The sequence below is a fragment of the Helianthus annuus genome, chromosome 3 (genome assembly GCF_002127325.2).
Source record: "Helianthus annuus cultivar XRQ/B chromosome 3, HanXRQr2.0-SUNRISE, whole genome shotgun sequence".
Lineage (NCBI taxonomy): Eukaryota > Viridiplantae > Streptophyta > Magnoliopsida > Asterales > Asteraceae > Helianthus > Helianthus annuus.
In genome coordinates this window covers 150683435-150705921 of record NC_035435.2, presented here as the reverse complement: position 1 = coordinate 150705921, position 22487 = coordinate 150683435, and the positions used below count along the sequence as shown (strand labels likewise).

At 37.6% G+C, this 22487-nt stretch overlaps 1 protein-coding gene across 4 annotated transcripts; it reads right to left on the bottom strand.

The window, feature by feature from the left end:
* Positions 1–13096: 13096 nt before the first annotated feature.
* Positions 13097–19534, bottom strand: LOC110930199 (arginine--tRNA ligase, chloroplastic/mitochondrial). Of its 4 annotated transcripts, none has more exons than XM_035987588.1 (19): positions 19403–19506; positions 18814–18976; positions 18274–18354; positions 17937–18073; positions 17694–17769; positions 17484–17585; positions 17168–17383; positions 16977–17054; positions 16645–16728; positions 16424–16528; positions 16160–16338; positions 15982–16066; positions 15709–15895; positions 15555–15624; positions 14672–14741; positions 14126–14215; positions 13957–14025; positions 13476–13574; positions 13097–13388 (listed from the first exon to the last, which is right to left on the bottom strand). In XM_035987588.1, the coding sequence occupies exons 3-19, from the start codon at positions 18286–18288 to the stop codon at positions 13278–13280; spliced, it is 1773 nt and encodes a 590-aa protein (XP_035843481.1). In that variant the 5' UTR covers positions 18289–18354; positions 18814–18976; positions 19403–19506; the 3' UTR covers positions 13097–13277. The 4 variants fall into 4 exon arrangements, with proteins under 4 accessions (XP_035843481.1, XP_035843482.1, XP_022029139.1 ...); XM_035987589.1 differs by having other exon boundaries at positions 18814–18892; positions 19403–19474; XM_022173447.2 differs by lacking the exon at positions 18814–18976 and having other exon boundaries at positions 18274–18350; positions 19403–19534.
* Positions 19535–22487: the final 2953 nt, after the last annotated feature.

Here is a 22487-nt window from a genome sequence, read left to right as displayed (position 1 = left end):
TTCAAGGTTTGTGTTTGTTTACCAAGTTATGTTACCGATCATGTGAGTAAAACAGTTTACAAGACGATATGTTGTTTGTCGTTATGATGTTTGATGTTTCGATGTTGTTATTACTCGATTACCGAACGGCCATATAATATGTGATTGCCAACCCCAATGCCTCTATCAAAGCATTGGTCATGTTTTAAGGTAATTAGTTCACGACCGTTCTCCTCGAACGTCGTGAGGGTGCCAAACCTAATAGCGCTATCAACTAATAACCCCCGTTGCCCTACAAGCAACGACCCGGTAGATGTAGTGGTCTTACAATGATAGAAAACTGAGTACGATAACCAACATCCCATTACACATGCATTCCCCCTCGGAACGTTACCCATTATCCCTTCCCTGGGATCCATGCTTGAGAAAGAGCAATGAACTCACCTTTGGTTTGCTCGGTTAGACTTAATTACTTAATTACCAGTTGATCAACCGCGTCCTATCATGGTTACTGGTAACGGTCAGTTTTATATGCACATAGATTGCGTATCACATATACAATTAATTCACGTATTCATCGTCCACATAAACATCACTAACATAAATCCATGGTTCGGGTATCAATTACACAGCCCATCATATTATTATATATAGTGTGCGGCCCAGTCAGTCTAATGGCCCAATGTTAAGTGTGCCATTAAATCAAGTTAGTCCCTATACTTAGTATACAAATAGTACCCACACTTACTTTCATGCTCGTTAATATATTTGTTCATGCAATATGATGACCCCATGCCATCCTGAAGCCTCATAACAGTTTGTATATAATCACACAAGTCATTCACGTAATGCACCATAAGCATTCGGGTCACCTACAATTTCGTGTAGCATGCATACTAGACAAGTAACATATTGACAATCCATTATAGTATTCATAATATTATGCAGCCCAGTTAACAAGCACAGTTCACAATTCCTATGCGTAGCCCAAAGGTAACGTATGGATCTCTTATTCATTCATACTAGCAGCCCAAACAATATATATTATTAACCCATTATATACCACATATCTTATTCTAGCAACCATGTATCGGCCCAGTTTAATTTGTTATAAACTTTAAGCGATAATTTCCTTAGTGTGGGCTTGGCTGATGACCCGAGGTCATGCAGCCCAGCCATATATGTCATGGGCTAAGCGGCCCACATTTAGCCCCTCGGCCCAATACCCTTAACTTCTCATCTAGCACAATGCAACAGTAACAAAAATTGATTTTTGTTTTGTAAGACCCTTGCACATAATTAAAGTATTCCAACTGTTAATAACATATATATACAAGCAATACACCTACTGATTTTTGTAGCAAGTACATTGAACTCCGATTACAACCTACACCCCATTTGCATATCATTAAATCACCAACAAGATCACATAATATCATTATTCATTAATCCGAAATTACAAGTATATAGTGCCTACGCATATTGCCACATATATATGCCGAATCGAATCAGATTATACCTACCAGATTACAACAATTACTGCAGTTAATCAGCAAGAAGGTCATCCATCGACCCAACAAAATAACCCTATGATTCCCTATACGTGCCGATATCACTACACACACATATATCTAAAAGAAACCGAGATGATTTTACTAACCCGGAAAAGTTTGATCGGTAGGCTGAAGTCTCGAAGGTGGGGGTTATCTTGTGCCGTGCGTAGATGGTATGAAAGGGTGGAGGTTTGTTTTAGTTTATAAGCTAATCCAGATCCTCATGATAGAGTAATACGTATTCAAATAGGTAAGGTTTTGGGCCGACTAAGCTATTAATTGGAGTATTGAACAAGTAATGGGCTCAAGCCCAATCGCCTAATTAGAAAAATAAGAAGAGGCCGGTTACAATTGTTTAATCCACACAGTGAAATTGGGCCGGTTATGATGAAGGTTCATTCAAGTGCTACAATTTGCATTTAGCCCAATCTATATGTTATGACCCAACTATCCGCACGACTTAGCGATTTACCCGTTACACACACACACCACAAGAATACCAAAAAAAAGAAACATCCAAGCATGTTTATCCGAGTCACGGGTCGAATAGATAGATTAAGACAAGGATAGAGAACGCGTAAAGTCGAAGGCACTAACCTTGGAATTTCGAATTGTCACATCATCCCCAACTTGAAAGGAATTTCGTCCCGAAATTTGACGAGTGAATGCAGAGGAGCGAGGTGAGGAGATCAAGATTATTGCGGATTCTGCTCAGTTGTGACATCATCCCCAACTTGAAGAGGAATCTCGCCCCGAGATTCACCAGTTTTGCTTGACTCTGCTTTGTCTTTGGGAAAGAGGTGAGGATACTTTAGTTTCATCTGATCCTCGCGCTCCCACGTGAATTCCGGTCCACGTCTTGAGTTCCAACGAACCCTAACGATGGGAATACGACTGTGTTTACGCACTTTGACCTCACGGTCCATGATCTCGATGGGTTCTTCCACAAATTGCAACTTGTCGTCGACTTTTAACTCTTGAAGAGGTACCGCTAATGGGTCATCAGCATAACACTTCTTTAACTGTGATACATGAAATACGTCGTGAACATTACCCAGCTCAGTAGGTAACTCCAACCTGTAAGCCACCTTACCGATACGCTCAAGAACTTTAAACGGCCCAACATAGCGTGGGTTCAGCTTGCCACGCTTCCCAAAGCGTACAACCCCTTTCCATGGTGAGACTTTCAGCATGACGCGATCATCTACTTCGAACACTACCTCTTTGGCACGCTTGTCCGCATAGGCCTTCTGGCGATCACGAGCAGCTGCCATACGTTCTCTGATTTTCACGATCATATCTGAAGTTTCGAGTACCATCTCAGGACCTGTGATCTGACTATCACCCACCTCAGCCCAGCAGAGGGGTGAATGACATTTCCTCCCATACAGTGCCTCAAATGGTGCCGCTTTGATACTGGTGTGGTAGCTGTTATTGTAGGAAAACTCTACCAACGGCAAGTGCTTCTCCCATCCTTTCCCAAAATCAATAACGCATGCCCGCAGCATATCCTCTAGTGTCTGAATAGTGCGCTCACTCTGACCATCCGTTTGTGGATGATAGGCCGTGCTCATATCGAGGCGTGAGCCGAACGACTTATGCATAGCCTGCCATAACTCCGAAGTAAAACGGGGATCTCGATCAGAAATAATAGAAGTCGGCACCCCGTGCCTAGAAACCACCTCTTTAAGGTACACTGCTGCGAGCTGCGAATACTTATCTGTCTCCTTGATTGCTAGGAAATGTGCTGACTTTGTGAGACGGTCGACAATCACCCATATAGTATCGTTCCCTGCCTGTGTTCTAGGTAACCCCGTAACAAAATCCATAGCGATCTGTTCCCATTTCCACATAGGTATTTCCGGCTGCTGAAGTGGTCCCGAAGGCTTCTGGTACTCTGCCTTGACCCTAGCACAGGTCAAACACTTACTCACGTAGGTGGCAATATTAGCTTTCATGTTCGGCCACCAATACAAAACCTTGAGGTCCTGGTACATCTTATCAGACCCTGGATGAATAGAGTATCGTGACTTGTGTGCTTCGTCCATCACAAGTTTTCGAAGATCACCAAATAAAGGAACCCATATCCGTTCCATGAAGTAGTAGATATTGTCAGACCGTTGCTCGAACTTCTTCTTGTGTAGCCCTCGTAATCCTTCGGCTTCGATATTTTCTTCCTTTAATGCTTCAATCTGAGCTGAACGGATCCGGGCAGGTAAATCCGAGTGAATAGTAAGCTGTAGGGCACGAACACGCTTCTGTTTCGGTTCCTTGCGACTAAGGGCATCGGCTACAACATTAGCTTTACCCGGATGATACTTGATAGCACACTCATAATCATTGAAAAGCTCGACCCAACGACGTTGCCGCATATTCAATTCCTTCTGGTCGAAGATATGCTGAAGACTCCTGTGATCGGTATAGATGGTACACTTGGTACCGTACAGGTAATGCCTCCAAATCTTCAACGCAAAGACTACTGCTCCCAACTCCAGGTCGTGTGTCGTATAGTTCTTCTCGTGTACCTTCAACTGTCGAGAAGCATAAGCTATCACCTTGTCTCGCTGCATCAACACACAGCCGAGACCCTGAATAGACGCATCGCAATAAACCACAAAATCTTCAGTACCCTCTGGTAGCGATAAAATCGGCGCGCTGCATAACTTTTGCTTTAAGAGCTGAAAAGCTTCTTCCTGGTTCGATCCCCAAGAATAAACAACTTTCTTTTGAGTCAGGGCGGTGAGGGGTTGAGCAATCTTAGAAAAGTCTCGAATAAACCGACGATAATATCCCGCAAGACCAAGAAATTGACGCACCTCCGAAGGATTCTTTGGTGCCGCCCAATTTCGAATAGCATCGATCTTGGCAGGATCCACATGAATACCCATTTCGTTAACAATGTGCCCGAGAAAGTGTACTTCCCGAATCCAGAAGTCACACTTAGAAAACTTTGCGTACAACTGTTCCTTCCTCAGGAGCTCCAAAATAAGACGAAGATGGCGCTCGTGGTCTTCCTTGTTCTTGGAGTAGATCAATATGTCGTCAATGAAAACGATAACGAAGTCATCAAGGTAAGGTTTGCACACGCGGTTCATGAGATCCATGAAGACCGCTGGTGCGTTGGTCATCCCAAATGGCATAACCAGAAATTCATAGTGGCCGTACCGCGTTCGAAAAGCTGTTCGAGGCACATCCTCCTCTCTAACTCGTACCTGATGATATCCTGACCTCAAGTCAATCTTTTAATAGAAACTTGACCCTTGCAGCTGGTCAAACAAGTCGTCAATGCGTGGTAAAGGGTAGCGGTTTTTGATCGTCACCTTGTTGAGCTCGCGATAGTCGATGCACATACGAAAAGACCCGTCCTTCTTCTTCACAAATAATACAGGGGCTCCCCAAGGAGAAGAGCTAGGACGAATGAAACCCCTGTCTAGTAACTCTTGAAGTTGATTCGATAATTCTTGCAACTCTCCTGGTGCAAGACGGTATGGAGCACGAGCAATCGGTGCTGCTCCTGGCTGGAGTTCAATCTGAAATTCTACCTGACGATGTGGAGGTAGACCAGGGAGCTCTTCAGGAAAAACATCGGGAAACTCTCGAACAACAGGAAGGTCTTCGAGTTTCCTCTCGTCAGTCTGAGAGTCAGTAACAAGGGCCAAAAGGGAAGGATAGCCCTTGCGTAGACAACTTAGAGCCTTCATGGCTGAGATAATACCTACTGTCGCACCGCTACGATGACCCTGAACCGATAAAGATTCACCACTAGCAAGGGGAATACGAACGACTTTCTCCTTGCAGAGAATTTCCGCCTGATATTTGGATAACCAATCCATTCCAACAACTACATCGAAGCTTCCGAGAGTGACAGGAAGTAGGTCAATGTCAAATACTTGACCTAAGAGATCTAATTTGCAACCCATGAGGACATAAGACGCTTCAATAGTTTTACCATTTGCTATTTCCACTACATGCTTAACAACAAGAGGTGTAGGACTCAATCCTAAACGACTACTGAACCCCGTAGACACGTAACTCCAATCGGCACCCGAATCAAATAAAATAGAAGCATAAACACCATTCACAGAGAACGTACCAGTAACTACATTGCCGTCGCTCCGAGCTTCACCAGCTCCAATAGTAAATCCACGCCCACGCGCTACGTTGCCCCCATAGTTCCCACCATTGCTCCCTGCGTTGTTACCACCTGTATTCTGCTTCAATTGTGGGCAATCCCGCTTCATATGCCCCTCAGCCCCACACTGATAACATCCTTTTCTAGACCCCTGACTCTGCTGAGATTGCTGCCCTTGCTGTCTCTGATTCGGCTGAGTCTGCTGCTGCTGCTGTTTTGGCTGAGGTGCCCTACAATCCTTGGCTTCATGGCCTACCTTGTCGCACCTGCGACAAACTCGATCACACTGCCCATAATGATGAAACCCACATTTGTTACACTGAGGCTTCTTTCCCACATAAGATCTCTGATTTTGATTCACTGAGGATGATTGGCTAAAGCTACGAGTACTGCCAGTGTCTGTCTTCTTTTGGGGCTGAATTGAGTGGGACGCCTTGTCCATATCACCCCACTTGCGCTTACTATCAGTGACAGGAGTAGTGGCTGTGGTGGTGGCAGTAGTAGCTTTAGAAACACGCGGTGGCAGTGAGTTGCTTTCCACCTCCTGATCAATAATCTTGTGAGTCAACCAGACAATCTGGGTTAAGTTATTGAGGTTTGCAGCAGTAACCAAACCCTTCACTCGTGGAGGTAACCCCTTGATGAATAACTCGATCCTTCGAGACATAGGTCGAGACAAATTCGGACACAAGTCAGCCAACTCATACGATCGTTTCACGTACGCTTCAACCTCAGATCCCACCAGTTTCAGATCGTAATACTCGTTCTCTAGCTTCTGTATCTCATCACGAGGACAATATTCCTCCCTCATTAATTCTTTGAAGTCGTCCCAAGTAGTAGCGTTTGCTGCATCAATGCCCAACAGCTGAACCTGGGCATTCCACCAGGTTAAGGCACCATCCTCAAGCGTGCCTGTCGCATACTTCACGCGGTCCCCCACGGGACAGTTGCACATAGCGAACACTGACTCAGCTTTCTCGAACCACCTCAATAGTCCCACAGCCCCTTCCGTCCCGCTGAAGGTCTGTGGCTTACAATCCATAAACATCTTGAACGTACAGGCAGGCTGGTTGTTCGGGTGCGCAGCTTGGTAGGCTGCCAGGGCCTCAGCCACACGTGTGTTTATCAGATTTGTTAACTCAGCCTGAGTCATGTTGATGCTACCACGTCCGTGTCCTCGTCCACTCATGTTTCTATATATGGAAATGAACTAATTTAGGAGTCGAAAACGAGGAAAGTGTTCAGGTTTATCACGTTAAGAACAATTAACTACCATGTTCATACACAAACAGGGAAGAACCCCTCTTACACTCGTTAAGCCTCATTGGGATTTGCATGCACCACACGTTATTATTATGTGTGCACCCATGATAATAAGGCGGTTTGCATGCTCCTCTCGATGCTTCTTAACTTATGTTTGAAGTTTCTCCCACCCCAATCAACACAAAATATGCACTACCAACAAGATTAGGATTTACTAGTTGTAAGTGTTATGTTACACTATCAATGTGTCATGATGCCTACCATGCCGTATCGTGTATGCTATAAATGTAGTTACGTTTACTAAGCATATAATGTGTAAACTGATGAGGAACGAACCTTGCAATCTGAAGCTGAGTGTCATGGTCATCGTTTGGATCAATTCGGTTATAGTCTGGTTTTATGAAAACATTTTAAAACCGAGTTCTCTATAACCAGTGGCTCTGATACCAAACTGTCACACCCCCAAATTACCACCTAGGGTATGTCCCTATTGGAGGTGTAACGATCCAACAAAGAGCCACCAATCATATCAAACACAAGTTATAATGTATTAAAATACCCAATTGAAAGAAATGTATCGTTTGAAAAGTTAAACCAAAACCAAAGTATTAAGCGGAAGCATAAATGTATAAGTGCGTAAATGAATGAAAACCAAATCAACATAATTGTTTATTATGACCACAACCACTCCAGCAGCATCAGACGGCAAGCTCCCAAGTTCCTTCAATAATTACCTACAAGCATGTAAACAAGTGTGTCAGACTACGCTGGTGAGTTCAAGGTTTGTGTTTGTTTACCAAGTTATGTTACCGATCATGTGAGTAAAACAGTTTACAAGACGATATGTTGTTTGTCGTTATGATGTTTGATGTTTCGATGTTGTTATTACTCGATTACCGAACGGCCATATAATATGTGATTGCCAACCCCAATGCCTCTATCAAAGCATTGGTCATGTTTTAAGGTAATTAGTTCACGACCGTTCTCCTCGAACGTCGTGAGGGTGCCAAACCTAATAGCGCTATCAACTAATAACCCCCGTTGCCCTACAAGCAACGACCCGGTAGATGTAGTGGTCTTACAATGATAGAAAACTGAGTACGATAACCAACATCCCATTACACATGCATTCCCCCTCGGAACGTTACCCATTATCCCTTCCCTGGGATCCATGCTTGAGAAAGAGCAATGAACTCACCTTTGGTTTGCTCGGTTAGACTTAATTACTTAATTACCAGTTGATCAACCGCGTCCTATCATGGTTACTGGTAACAGTCAGTTTTATATGCACATAGATTGCGTATCACATATACAATTAATTCACGTATTCATCGTCCACATAAACATCACTAACATAAATCCATGGTTCGGGTATCAATTACACAGCCCATCATATTATTATATATAGTGTGCGGCCCAGTCAGTCTAATGGCCCAATGTTCAAGTGTGCCATTAAATCAAGTTAGTCCCTATACTTAGTATACAAATAGTACCCACACTTACTTTCATGCTCGTTAATATATTTGTTCATGCAATATGATGACCCCATGCCATCCTGAAGCCTCATAACAGTTTGTATATAATCACACAAGTCATTCACGTAATGCACCATAAGCATTCGGGTCACCTACAATTTCGTGTAGCATGCATACTAGACAAGTAACATATTGACAATCCATTATAGTATTCATAATATTATGCAGCCCAGTTAACAAGCACAGTTCACAATTCCTATGCGTAGCCCAAAGGTAACGTATGGATCTCTTATTCATTCATACTAGCAGCCCAAACAATATATATTATTAACCCATTATATACCACATATCTTATTCTAGCAACCATGTATCGGCCCAGTTTAATTTGTTATAAACTTTAAGCGATAATTTCCTTAGTGTGGGCTTGGCTGATGACCCGAGGTCATGCAGCCCAGCCATATATGTCATGGGCTAAGCGGCCCACATTTAGCCCCTCGGCCCAATACCCTTAACTTCTCATCTAGCACAATGCAACAGTAACAAAAATTGATTTTTGTTTTGTAAGACCCTTGCACATAATTAAAGTATTCCAACTGTTAATAACATATATATACAAGCAATACACCTACTGATTTTTGTAGCAAGTACATTGAACTCCGATTACAACCTACACCCCATTTGCATATCATTAAATCACCAACAAGATCACATAATATCATTATTCATTAATCCGAAATTACAAGTATATAGTGCCTACGCATATTGCCACATATATATGCCGAATCGAATCAGATTATACCTACCAGATTACAACAATTACTGCAGTTAATCAGCAAGAAGGTCATCCATCGACCCAACAAAATAACCCTATGATTCCCTATACGTGCCGATATCACTACACACACATATATCTAAAAGAAACCGAGATGATTTTACTAACCCGGAAAAGTTTGATCGGTAGGCTGAAGTCTCGAAGGTGGGGGTTATCTTGTGCCGTGCGTAGATGGTATGAAAGGGTGGAGGTTTGTTTTAGTTTATAAGCTAATCCAGATCCTCATGATAGAGTAATACGTATTCAAATAGGTAAGGTTTTGGGCCGACTAAGCTATTAATTGGAGTATTGAACAAGTAATGGGCTCAAGCCCAATCGCCTAATTAGAAAAATAAGAAGAGGCCGGTTACAATTGTTTAATCCACACAGTGAAATTGGGCCGGTTATGATGAAGGTTCATTCAAGTGCTACAATTTGCATTTAGCCCAATCTATATGTTATGACCCAACTATCCGCACGACTTAGCGATTTACCCGTTACACACACACACCACAAGAATACCAAAAAAAAGAAACATCCAAGCACGTTTATCCGAGTCACGGGTCGAATAGATAGATTAAGACAAGGATAGAGAACGCGTAAAGTCGAAGGCACTAACCTTGGAATTTCGAATTGTCACACATCTCCTCCCGAAACAAACAGTCTAAACCATTATTGAACCAGTAAGAGGTCTAAATCATTAAGAGTCTCGTTAAGAGTTAAACAAACAATACTTAAGTTTATCGTACAATTGTGGCTTAACATACAAAACATAAGTGTGAAAGAGGGGTTTTTTTTAATAAAAAAAAACTAACTTGTCAAGCACGTATTTTAATCTTAAAATATCAAAAGAAGTCGTGTATTTAAACTAGTAGAGTAATTATAATCACTTTATAGTAATTATAGTCAATATAGAGTTATTTTAATCCCAAAGTCTAAAAAAAGTTGTGTATTTACACTAGTATCACTTTATAGTAATGATAATCACTTTAAATAATTACACATAATTATAGAATAAATTTACGATCTTTTTTTTATTTTTTTATACAATTTGAAACTAAACATATGCTAAATAGATGGAAAAATAACTCAAAAAATAAATAAATAAAAAATAAAATTCTTTCACTTATGATGTTAAAGACTCATTTGTATTTGATCTTTACATATTTAGTGTAAATATACATAGCAAACCATAGGGTCTTCTCTTGTATGAGTTATTGTAATCAAGTTTTTTGAGTTATATATATTTTTTTTTGCTTATGATAAAAGTTCTTGGAGAGTTATTTCATTCGTTCTTATTATCGATTCTTGGACTTGAATAGATATTTAGCATAACTGATAATGTTTTTGTTAAAAAAGTAGAAGTTTTTTTTATTTTATTTATTTTTACTTTTAAAGATTTTTTTTCTTAAATTGAAGAAAACTAGTGGGAGAGTCCTGCGTTACAAGGAAATTCGGACGATATTGATTGATTAATCAAGGTATATGTACACTACCTGCATATGGTGTAACAACCAAAAGAGAGGAACCAAAAAAAAGTCGTGATATGCCCAAAAGGATACGGACACATGTGTTACATCAATCGAAAACCATAAAAACGAATACCAAAAATTGTTTTAATAATACCAATTCGGAATCGGTTGGTCACAACATGGACACGTGACCAGCAGCACTTGCTATAGTTTTCGATAAAAAAAATCTATTTGAAATACAAAATTAATTTTCAACATTGTTTGGCGGAAATCAAAACGAAAGTTATGTCGGAAATGACAAAAGTAAATGTTTTTACCGTTACCGAAGTTGTTAGGATGGTATCAGTTTGATTCGTCACAATAAAAACCAAAAAGTCAATTATATAAATATTTGACACGTTCGGTTATAAACAAAACTTTTATCGAAATGTAGATAAAATCTTCATGTCGTAATGGTATATTCGTAATTTCACAAAACATTACATTATATTATTGTTATAAAAAAAACTAAATGTGAAGTAGCTTTAATAACGTGTAAACTAGAGATTCAATTACTTGTACATTATTACTCACAATTCAAATAAAAATTAAAAAATGATATCAAAACGTAGATAAAAATAGACACCCCACATTTATATGCTCGGAATTTATAAAAAAAAAAATCATATGTTAAAAATTATAAATAAAAACAGTATATTTTAAAAAAAAATACAATAAGATATTAAAATATTAAAAATAAAGAAATTGTGCTACTGAACAAATAGGGTAGCCTTTGCTAAATGTTATAATATAAATATAAATTGGTGAGTTTTTTTTTTTTTAACGGCAAATGTTACTCCTAGTAATCCTTATTCATTTGTCTAGGTTTGAATCTAAGACCTCTTATCTAAGAGGCAAATGCTTCTACCAAGTGGACTATCACACATTGAAAAGGCCGAATAAGTTAATATTAATAGTTAGATATTGAGGAGATATGGGCCCGAACCCTTCCCCCTCGCAGGCCCGGAGAAAGCCCAATCTCGAGCCATAACCCGGACAACTAGTAAAGATAGATCATTTGCGAGCCCATCATCATGTCGGATATGCCACGACAGAGGAGACAAAAAGGACACTGTGAAAGCGACATGTAGCCAATGACGTTCCGGGGGGCCACTGTACCGCTGATCTCTACTAGCGGTTATCACAGGAGGGACAAGAAGTAGAGTTGATAACGACGTCCAGCCAATCACAGTCCACGTATTCGTACTCCTGTCAACTTCCACTAGCAAGAATCGTAAAAGAGACCGAAAGGACATCCTGATAGCGACGTATGACACTAGCAGATCGCAGGCGGGCACACACCCTTTTCTGCCACCTCTAGCTGTCAGCAAAGAGGGGAGCAAATGGATATTCTAATAGTGACTTCTCACTCAATCAACTTTTTTCTCTCACCATCCCGACTATAAATACCACACTTCAAGGTGAATTCATTCTACACTCTTTACTCTCACTTACTATTTAGTATCCAAGAACAATACTTATTCTCACGTCGGAGAGTGGCCACGAGAAGAACCCCCAACCTCTCTTTCTCGTAATAAGCCGACAATGAAATACTTGAACTTGGACATGTTACATAACTTTGTAAATAAAGTAAAGATTGTTTATACAAAAATAAAAATCTTTACTTTTTAACTTTTACACCATTTTTATTTCCTTTCTAGGAAATTAGATTTTAATAATTATAGCTTTCATTCGTCCGTTGGCTGACATTAATAACCCTCTTAAAAATTCCTTAGAACAATCAAACTTTCAAATTATTTGCTCTATCGACTCTTTTCTAATCAAGGTGTAATTAAATTGGTTTTTTTGCTGGCGTGTGTGACATCATAACCACCTGTCCACCTCCACCACCAAAACCAACCACCCACCCACCACAAACACCATGCCACTCTCATCATCGTCACAAGCCCTAAACCTAACCCCACCATCATCCACTTTTTACCACTTGTGACAGTGATGGGAGTGCTATGGTGGCTAATGGTCTTGGTGCCACATAACAACCACATCAGTAAATAATCAAGTTTTTTGTCACATAAGTTGTCACATCAGCAAGATAACTAACTGCGTTATATCTATGTTAGAAAAGACTTGATGAAGAAAATAATTTGAAGGTTGATTAGGGTTATTAAAATCTAGTTTCCCTACCTTTTTTTTATGTCAATTTGATTATCTGTTTATACTTTATAGACATGTCCACTTAAGCCTTCGAAGCATGTTGAAGAATTGGTATACAGCTTGTTGACTGGCTAGGTCAACCCAAACAAGACTTGGATAGAAAAGTAACCAAACCCAGCTTGAATCGAAAAACCAACCCGCTTGAAACGATAAACCAACCCGAATTGACAGCACCGACAAATCTACTGAAACCAACCTTTAAATAGATCAAGCATATAAAACTTTTAGCATGCTAAGTGCATAAATCATAAATTTGTGTTACAATCAGAATCTAGTCACAGAAATCAGCAAAAAAGGACCCATACAAACATTTAAAATCTTCTTGGGTGTATTGAGATTCAATGAAATTCTACAGGGTCCAAATTGTAAAACTACGTATCATATTTTGTAGACAGGAGTAATCCCCAAAAGATGAAAGCATTTCCTCATGACGACTGCAGTTGCCTCACACAACAGTAATCTGCTTGTCTCCTCAGCAGACCCAACAACCTACCCAATTTAAACAATGTTAACAAAAATCATTGGTGACTTTTGTAAAGTCAAACAAATATAATAGAATATAATATGTATATATACCTGGCACTCGGAGTAGAAACTCGTGAACTTCTCAGATAAATCATATAGGTACTCACACAGAACATTTGGTAGCAAATTTGTGCACGCCTCTTCGACAACCTGAATAAACAAACAGGCTTTTTAGCATGGGCGTAGCATAGTAGGGGCGAGAGGAGGCGACCGACCCCCGAACTTTTCGCTTAGTAGTGGAGAGTATATAGTTTTCGTATAGAAATTTTTGGGTATACACGTTTTTGACCCCCCGGTCGGAAATCTCAAGTTTCGCCACTTTCCATTACACAAAAAAGAAAATAATTTCTGTTAAAACTAAATAAAAACAAAAGGTTGTATACAGGGGCGCAGCTTCCTTGGGGCGGGAGGGGGCGCCCGCCCCCCGAACTTTTCGACGCGTAGGGTAGGGTTGAACCATACCCAACCCGCCAAAAGAAATACAGCAAAAAACTTGCTTTGAAAAATAGTTGCTATGCAAATTTGTATTTACCTCAGGAAACTGGAGCAAATGTAATCCCAGCTTGCGTTCTTCGTCTTTCTCCAATTTTATTTGTCCCTCCTGCCACAAACAATTAAATTCAATCAAAAAATTTAGTATCCGATTCAGGAACCCAAAATAAAAAATTTAAATAAAAACACTATGAAAGTGGGACTCTTACCCTTTTCAATTCCTCGATGTCTTTACCGGATTTTCTTATAATTGAACAGATTCGAGCATGTGCATACAGCAAATATACAGCAGTATTTCCCTATTTATCAAAGAATACGAGCAGGTCAGAAACAAGAACGGCGTACGGAATTCAAGTTAAAGAAATAACAGAAAACAGGAGAAAAGATGTTCGAAAAACAATGCAAGGCAAATGAAAAAAAAAATATGTATGAACTTTCGCTGAGCTCACACACAGGTCCTCCAAATTTATTTTTGCATGATCAAGTGCCAAAAATCAACTTATAAAAACTCAATAAAAAGGTTATTTATCTAAAAAAAGCATGTATTCCTTAATAGTTAAATTTGAGGAATATTTACTATTTACAAGTTAAGGGTTTTTATCATATAACATTAAGGCTAGGAGACTTATGTGTGAATTCAAAGAGAGTATATAGTATTTTTTTTTTCACATTTGTCCTACTACAATATATGATGGCATTGCATAGCAGTTGAACATTTAAATAAATTAGAAACGGGATAACATCACTATACATACTTTATCGTTAAGCATCTGATCAAAATTGAATGTGTAATTCGTCAATCGGTTATTCTTCAGGTCTGCATACCTGTTATCAATACAATTAGTTTATCAAGAGAATGAGCAAATGAACAGGTTGCAGTATCCAAATATTGAGGGGCAGTTTCAACCCTTTGTTTATCAACGCCTCAATTGAGAATTGAGAAATAAAAACTATAGTAAAGCAGGTCCGTCACATAGTCACAGGACTCGCAGAACCCCCCACGTATCGCGAACCAGATCGCCCGTACCGGAATCGGGTACATAATCAAACCAAACGTTACGAGTTCGTACTCCGGATGGGAAAAATTGGCCGTACCCGATTGTCACTAAATTCGTTTAAAATCATATACAAACGCGTTTCCGATTGAGTAATTCGGCGTTCCGAAACGCTCTGATACGCGTGCTGGAAACGAAAAGGCTGACTCAGACCAGTAATTAGACTTGTGGAACGCGAATTAAAATCTAAATGTTCGATTACGTCGTCAATACTCTTCTTTCCCGCTGTTTTTAATGGCTTAAATTCACAACTGGGTATGTATAAATATCTATTATAAAATGTGTTATTTTAAAATGGATTTTTTTTGAAAAAAAAAATCTATTATAAACTGTTTTGTATAAGATACGACGTACCAAACTGTATTGTACTTGTACACTGTACCGCGTACCGAATTGGCGTTCCGCATGAACCTACCCCCCTTCGTACCTAATTTTAGAAATGCATGAACCGCGGTTCCGTGTACCAGAGCGAACCGCGATCCATGTGACTATGGTCCGTCATATAAAAAACTACTCGCTTTATTAGTGCTGATAGCATGACTATAACCATAACTATTTATATCATAAAGCATGAGAATCTTACTTAACAGCACCATATCCAACAGCTTCAGCAGTTTGCTCAAGCTCCTCAGGAGTCCACTCAGCCGCTTTACCTAATAGAATTAGAAGATAATTTAAGTACTTAACCCATCTTGATTCTGAATTAGTTTTAACAATAAGCCAAAATATGGTTATACCTCGCTCTACAAGAGCAGCTTTACAACGAGTTTTAGCTTCATCAAGCAAATCGACCAACTTAACTACTTCCGTACTACGCGTTCTAAATCTCTTTCCATCATCCCCAAGAACAAGACCAAACCCTACATGACTTGTTTTAGGGTGTTTGTTCTCATCAGTTGGTAGCCATCCTGCACGTTTAGCAGCCTGAAAAACAATCGTTTAGTTTCATACTTCCGTTAATATTCAATTTCATTTAAAGAAAAATGTTAAAATGTGTAAAAGAGACTTACGGTGAAAAACATTTCAAAGTGCTCTCTCTGCCCTACATCAGTCACGTATATTATCCACTCAGCTTTTTCCTCGTTAAGACGATACCTACATACAACATGAAATACTGATCAAATCATAAATAAAAAAGTTAAACCTATTGGCAGCTAATAAAGATAAAGTTTATTAAAGAAAACTAACCATAGAGCTGCAAGATCTGTTGAAGCATAATTGAAACCTCCATCTCTCTTGACAACTATAAGAGGTATCTTTTTTCCTTCGATAAAGATCACCTGAGCTCCTTCACTTTCTTCAATCAAACCCTTTTGCCTGAGAAGATCTAGGGTTCCAGGAATAAAGGGATTGTAAAAGCTTTCACCCTGAAAAAAGGAATTAAACACTCACTCGTAAAATAATAAATAAACATGTATGCCTATATTTATCAAGAAAATAGAAAAATAATACCTTTTCTTCCAAGTGGACCCCTAAACGCTGATACACTTTTTCAAAACCCTTCCGACTTATCTCACAGATTTGTGCCCATGCCTTCCTGTACTTCTCCTCCCCGCCCTATTTTAAGTATCCATTAGTTTACATATATTAGAAATATACACACACACACACACACACACACTGAGTTATCTGAAGATTGATGGTTATGTAGGCCACAAAGTTAGTTAATTTACCTGGAGACTGACTACTGCTTGTTGGGCTCTCTCTTTAAATGCAGCATCACCATCAAACCGCTGTTTTGAGGCCTTATAGAACACCTATGAAATTACCAACTAAGTCAGAATAACAACAATATATTGGATATAAGTATATAATTAATTAGAAAGAAGAAAAATAATTCAAAAAATTGAAAGCATGTGATGTTTCTTATACATGTTATATTAATGATCAATTAAAAGTGCATAGTACTTGAAACAGTAACTTAACAATGTAAAAAACCATCACATAGGAACCATATAAGAATGGAACATCAAAAGTGGTGTATTTTCTTAGTAAGATATGCTACCTCAAGTTCTCCAATATCCTGATCATTAACTTTGCCGTCTGGAAACTTTTCAAATAGAAACTCAATCAACATTCCAAACTGCAAAAAGAAAGTAACATAATAATAAATATATTTGCAAATTGCAATACCACATGCTTATTAGTTCCCACAATATTGATATATAAGATTTAAAATAACAAAATTTCACATACCTGAGTGCCCCAATCCCCGACATGGTTTCTGCGAAGGACATCAACTTTAGAATACTCAAGCATACGGGCTAGCGTGTCTCCAATGATAGTTGACCTTAAATGGCCCACATGCATTTCCTTTGCAATGTTGGGTGACGAAAAGTCAACTACTGCCGTTTTGACCGGAAGCTTTGGTGCCCATGTGTCTATACCATCAATTAGCATCTTCTGGATGCTCTGCAGAAAAAAAAAAGTGACAACAGTAAAGTAAGCCAAAAGTTAGGTCAACTGGTCAAGATTGTAATGCATGCTCAAAAAGGTTGAGAACAACAAATACCTTAGCTATCCATTGTGTTGATAACTTAACGTTTATAAAGCCAGGACCAGCTATAGAGCATGATTCAATCATGTCAGATGCTGGAAGATTTCGCATGATCGCCTACATGTTATAAAGATCACATAGAACCATATATATGGTGTTAGAATATAATCTACTCTGTACATGACAGTCCACTTTCACCTAAAAATAACAGTAATACAGTAGTACCTGTCCAACAGGTTGTGGACCTTTATAGTCGGTACCCTTGCCTTTTATTTTAGACCATAAGCTCATGGCATTGTTGCTGTTACATAAACGAAACTTTATGCATTAGTACCCAACATTCTGAAGAAAGGTAATCAATACAAAGAACGGTAAAGCCAAAATTATTAATACTATTGCTACATGAATATCGAAACAAGAATATACATTGAGACAAACTATGCACAAACATGAAAAACAATTGTATACCATTGGTAATCACCAGCTTCCTTTCTGGAGCACGGAGCAATTAGAGGCAGCACTTCTGGTTCATCTGGGACGGTAACTTTCAGTGAGACCTCAAATACCTTTGCTAATTGTTCTTTAAGGCTCCCAGTATCATCTTTCTGCATTCCAAAACTTATGTCATCATCTTTACTCTGTGAACTTATATAACATAATATACATACTATGTAGCTCCAAAGTCCAAACTTTAGGCTTTTGTATTTATGCTTCTTGTGTACATCAATTCATCAAATACTAGTTTCAACTATCAATACACATACAAAATGTGCATGATGATGTGTAAGTTAAAAGACTTGCTTACAGTTGTATCTGCCATGGTTGATGTGGAATGTGCCCACTTGACTGGAAAGTTTCTTCTGAAAGCTTCTTTCAGAATACCTGTCTAGTTTTGCAGTAACAAAATATAAGAACTTCACATTACAATAAAGAGCAATTGACTTTTTTTACTTATTTACCAACAAATGAGCCATGGCTGAACAATTGCCTTTATTTGTATCAGACAGATAACTAAGGAAAAAAAATAGATATAACAACCGACTCATTTTCATGAAAAGAACCACACATGTAGATATGTATATTGTATACACATCTCACCAAACTCCTAACCACTATGAAGATTACAAATTTGTCAAATGTAACATTAACTTAACAAATATCAGTATATCAGCAAGCTCCACCAATGATAACTTGAATCGCAATTTATCTGACTCTAACTGCTATTTGCAAGCAATAACTCAAATTCATTCAATGAAACTATTTTCCTAGTTACAACTATAAATTCTGACAACAGAAATCAAATCAAAACAAAAACATAAATCTCAGCATCACGTTACAAACTTACAATAAAAGAGCCTACGTTCACCGGTTTAATCAGCAAACTTCAACAATGATAGCTTAAATCGCAAGCTATCTAACTCCAACTGCAAGCAAAAAAGTCAAATTCACCTGCTGAAACTATTTTCACCTCTAAAACCTAGCTTAAATCGCAAGCTATCTAACTCCAACTGCAAGCAAACAACTACTGAAATTAGTCAATTACTATCGAATTACACATCATCTATTCATTTCCGACTGTATACAACCACAAATTTTTCAATCACAGTGTCACATTACAACTATAAATCCTAACAACAGAAATGAAGTAAAAACTAAAATCACAACATCAGGTCACAATAACAGAGCCTAATTTTAAGAAGCAAACTCCAACAACGATAACTTAAATCGCAATTTATCCGACTCTAAATGCAATTTGCAGTCAATAACTGAACTTAATTTACTAATATTACTCCATAACCTAGCTTAGAAGCTAACAGTACTGAAATTACTGTGGCATTAAACATTTTACATCACAATATCATGTTACAACTATGAATTATTGCAATAGAAATGAAGTGAAAAGAAATGATCGGACGAGAAGAGTTTGAACTTACGATTACGCGACCACAGCGGATGAGGATGAGGAGCGGGGCGGAGAAGAGACAGGCGAGGGGAGAGAAACGATTTTTCGATTATAAACATCGTAACGCTAGGGTTTTAATTCGTTAATAGTTTTTTTTTAAACAATAGTAGGTTAAAACTTACATATATGGTCCCTGTACTACGATTAACTGACATATTCAGATCTTTAACTTTTAAATTGTGTAGTTCTTCGCCAGAGAATGGAAATTATCCATGTTGACAAACTTGGGGAACAAATAATATGGAAAAATTACAAGTTTTGTCTTTTATCTTTATACCACTTTTCAGACGGTGTCTTTTTTAATGAATGTTGACAGGCGGTGTCCTTTACTAGGCATTTTGTTGCAAGTTTAGTCCTTTACACCTAACCCAGTTAAAAAACCCTGTTAATTGTTGACAGACGGTGTCCTTTACTAGGTATTTTGTTGCAGGTTTAGTCCTTTACCTAGGTATCTTGTTGCAAGTTTAGTCCTTTACACCCAACAATGTAAAGGACTAAAATTGCAACAAAATACATAGTAAAGGACACCGCCTGTCAACATTCATTAAAAATAACACCGTCTAAAAAGTAGTATAAAGATAAAGGACAAAACTTATAATTTTAACGACATTTACATTAGCATTAGCCTTGCTAAAATAGTATAACCAAAAGGAAAAAAAAGGTAGGAGCATTAAATTAGAAAAGAAAAAGTGGGAAAAAAATAAAGATATAACTATAAAAATAAACTCATAACTTATCCATATTAAGGGTATGTTTGACAGAAGTAGCTGGTGATTTGTGGCTGAAAGCTGGTAGCTAGTAGCTGTATCTTTTTTGATATATTTGTTGTTTGGCATAGCTGGATCTTTTAATAAAATGTATAAAATAACCAAAATAGACATAACTAAAAATTTAAAAAGTTTGTACATTAAAAGGTTCATTATCTTTAGAGGTAAAATAGTCATTTTTCCCTAAAAGCTTGTAGATCCTTCTAAACGCTACTAGTAGGAGCGTTCAACCGTTAGTTTCAAGCTCCTTCAACCAAACAAGGCTTTTTATTGAGTATGAATTTTTTCTTAAAAGCTTAAAACTAGAAACTCCTAAAAGCTTCATGCAAAACATAATCCTAGTCAATTTACTAATTAATGCTTATTATTGTATTCATCTATTCCGGTTATAAATTTTATGTTATCTCTTAAATATTTTGGAAAAAATATATGCAATCTCTTTTGTTCGGTTTTGTCTAGGTCATATTTTAGTGCTTTGTTTTTTTATATTTTTTGGTAATTCTCGTCAATTGGAGTTTCTTCTTTTAATCGTGCACTTATTTCAAAGAATCACGAAACATATCACAATTTTATATTTTTTTTTTGTTTTCACTTTCGCTTGCTATACCTAGTGTCGGTACTATATCAATACTCACCAAATTCCCTATGCATCGTACGTCAATGTCACCGTCGCAATGCGCTGGCGCCACCACCTAGTTGAGAACAAACACTGTAACCAGACATCTTATATTTGAATCAAACAAATGTTACACATCTTGCTCCCTCGGTAATTCAATATTAATAAACTTCATAGTGAAAAATACTTTCTAAATAGAAAAATATCTTTATTATACTTATTTTATATGTCTTAATTAAAAAGTTAAATAAATGCAAAAAAAAAATCTTAAATTTGATAAATTAACACTATAATAGAATTTAGTAAAACCAAAAATTTAAATAAACTACAAAGATAGTGATAAATTTTATACAGTAACTATTGATTTAAACGAGATAGTGATAAATAACAAAAATATGTAGCTAAATTTTACGATCTAGTTCACTTTTATACAATCATTTTTCGATAAAACCCGTAAACCAAACCATTTGCTATGATTTAAAAGTTTAAAATTGGCCTCCAAAAGTTAAAGAAAAAACCCACGTGAAGCGGAGCCGATAAACGGTTTAAAAGATTTGACGGTATGAAACCAAACTTTAAACACCCTACATAATACAATTTTTAATCACAATTTAGATAGAATAATTTAATTTCAAAAGAGTTATAATAAAATACTTTATAAAGAATGAAGTGATGGGAATTGGGAATCGAATACTCCACCAAGTATTGATTGATTCACTCCTACAATTCCTCTTAATCAAATGTAAATAACAATTTTTTGAGTGTAAAGAATCTTGTGTCGACTCTTCGACCGTTATGAAAGTGTGCCTTCCATCTTGATGTATGGGAACCGGATGGAATCCGTAAGCTCTCGCCTCTTAAAGAACAATTCTTATTTTTCAAATATTTATAAAGTTATGTATAACAGTTATTAAATATTAATCTTTGATAATTTTAAGTAATTGGAAAATAACTGGCAAAAAGTTTTTAAAAAAAAAAACATTTTTTTTACCACGTGAGTTACAGTGAGAATTTGGTTGGTATCGGTTCGATTCGATTCAGTACGGTATCGGCACTTTGTATAGCAGCCGAAAGAAACTAAAACGAATGTCGATACTAGTACCCATATTTTATGAGGGTGACATTGACATGGTTAAATATATAGTGAATATTGAAATGTAGATTATAAAACACGCTGCAATGTTGTATTCAAGAGGGTGACATTGACATGGTTAAATATATAGTGAATATTGAAATATAGATTATAAAACACGCTGCAATGTTATATTCAAAATCACAAAAAAAAAAAAAATACGGTACATAAAAAAGAAATCATATGAGATCAAACATCCCAAGCACGTAAACATGAGATTCATCCAAAAAAAAAATGATCATATTTGGAAAATAGTCGATAAAGATCCTAACAAAACTAAAGTAATCCAACTTTATCTAGCTTTAATCTATTGATTACACTCAAATGCCATGAACTATCAAACGCATACAAACATATCCCAAATCCAAACATAAGCACATCGTATCATCAAAAATCGAAAAGAAAACACACCCAACTAGTATTTCGAAGATTCCAAAACCAAAGAAAACTTACAGAAAAATTACAAATTTTGTGAACAGAAATCTTTGATTACCTTATAACACAGTGAAGCAGTGAGGACAAGGAATTTTTGTTTACGGAT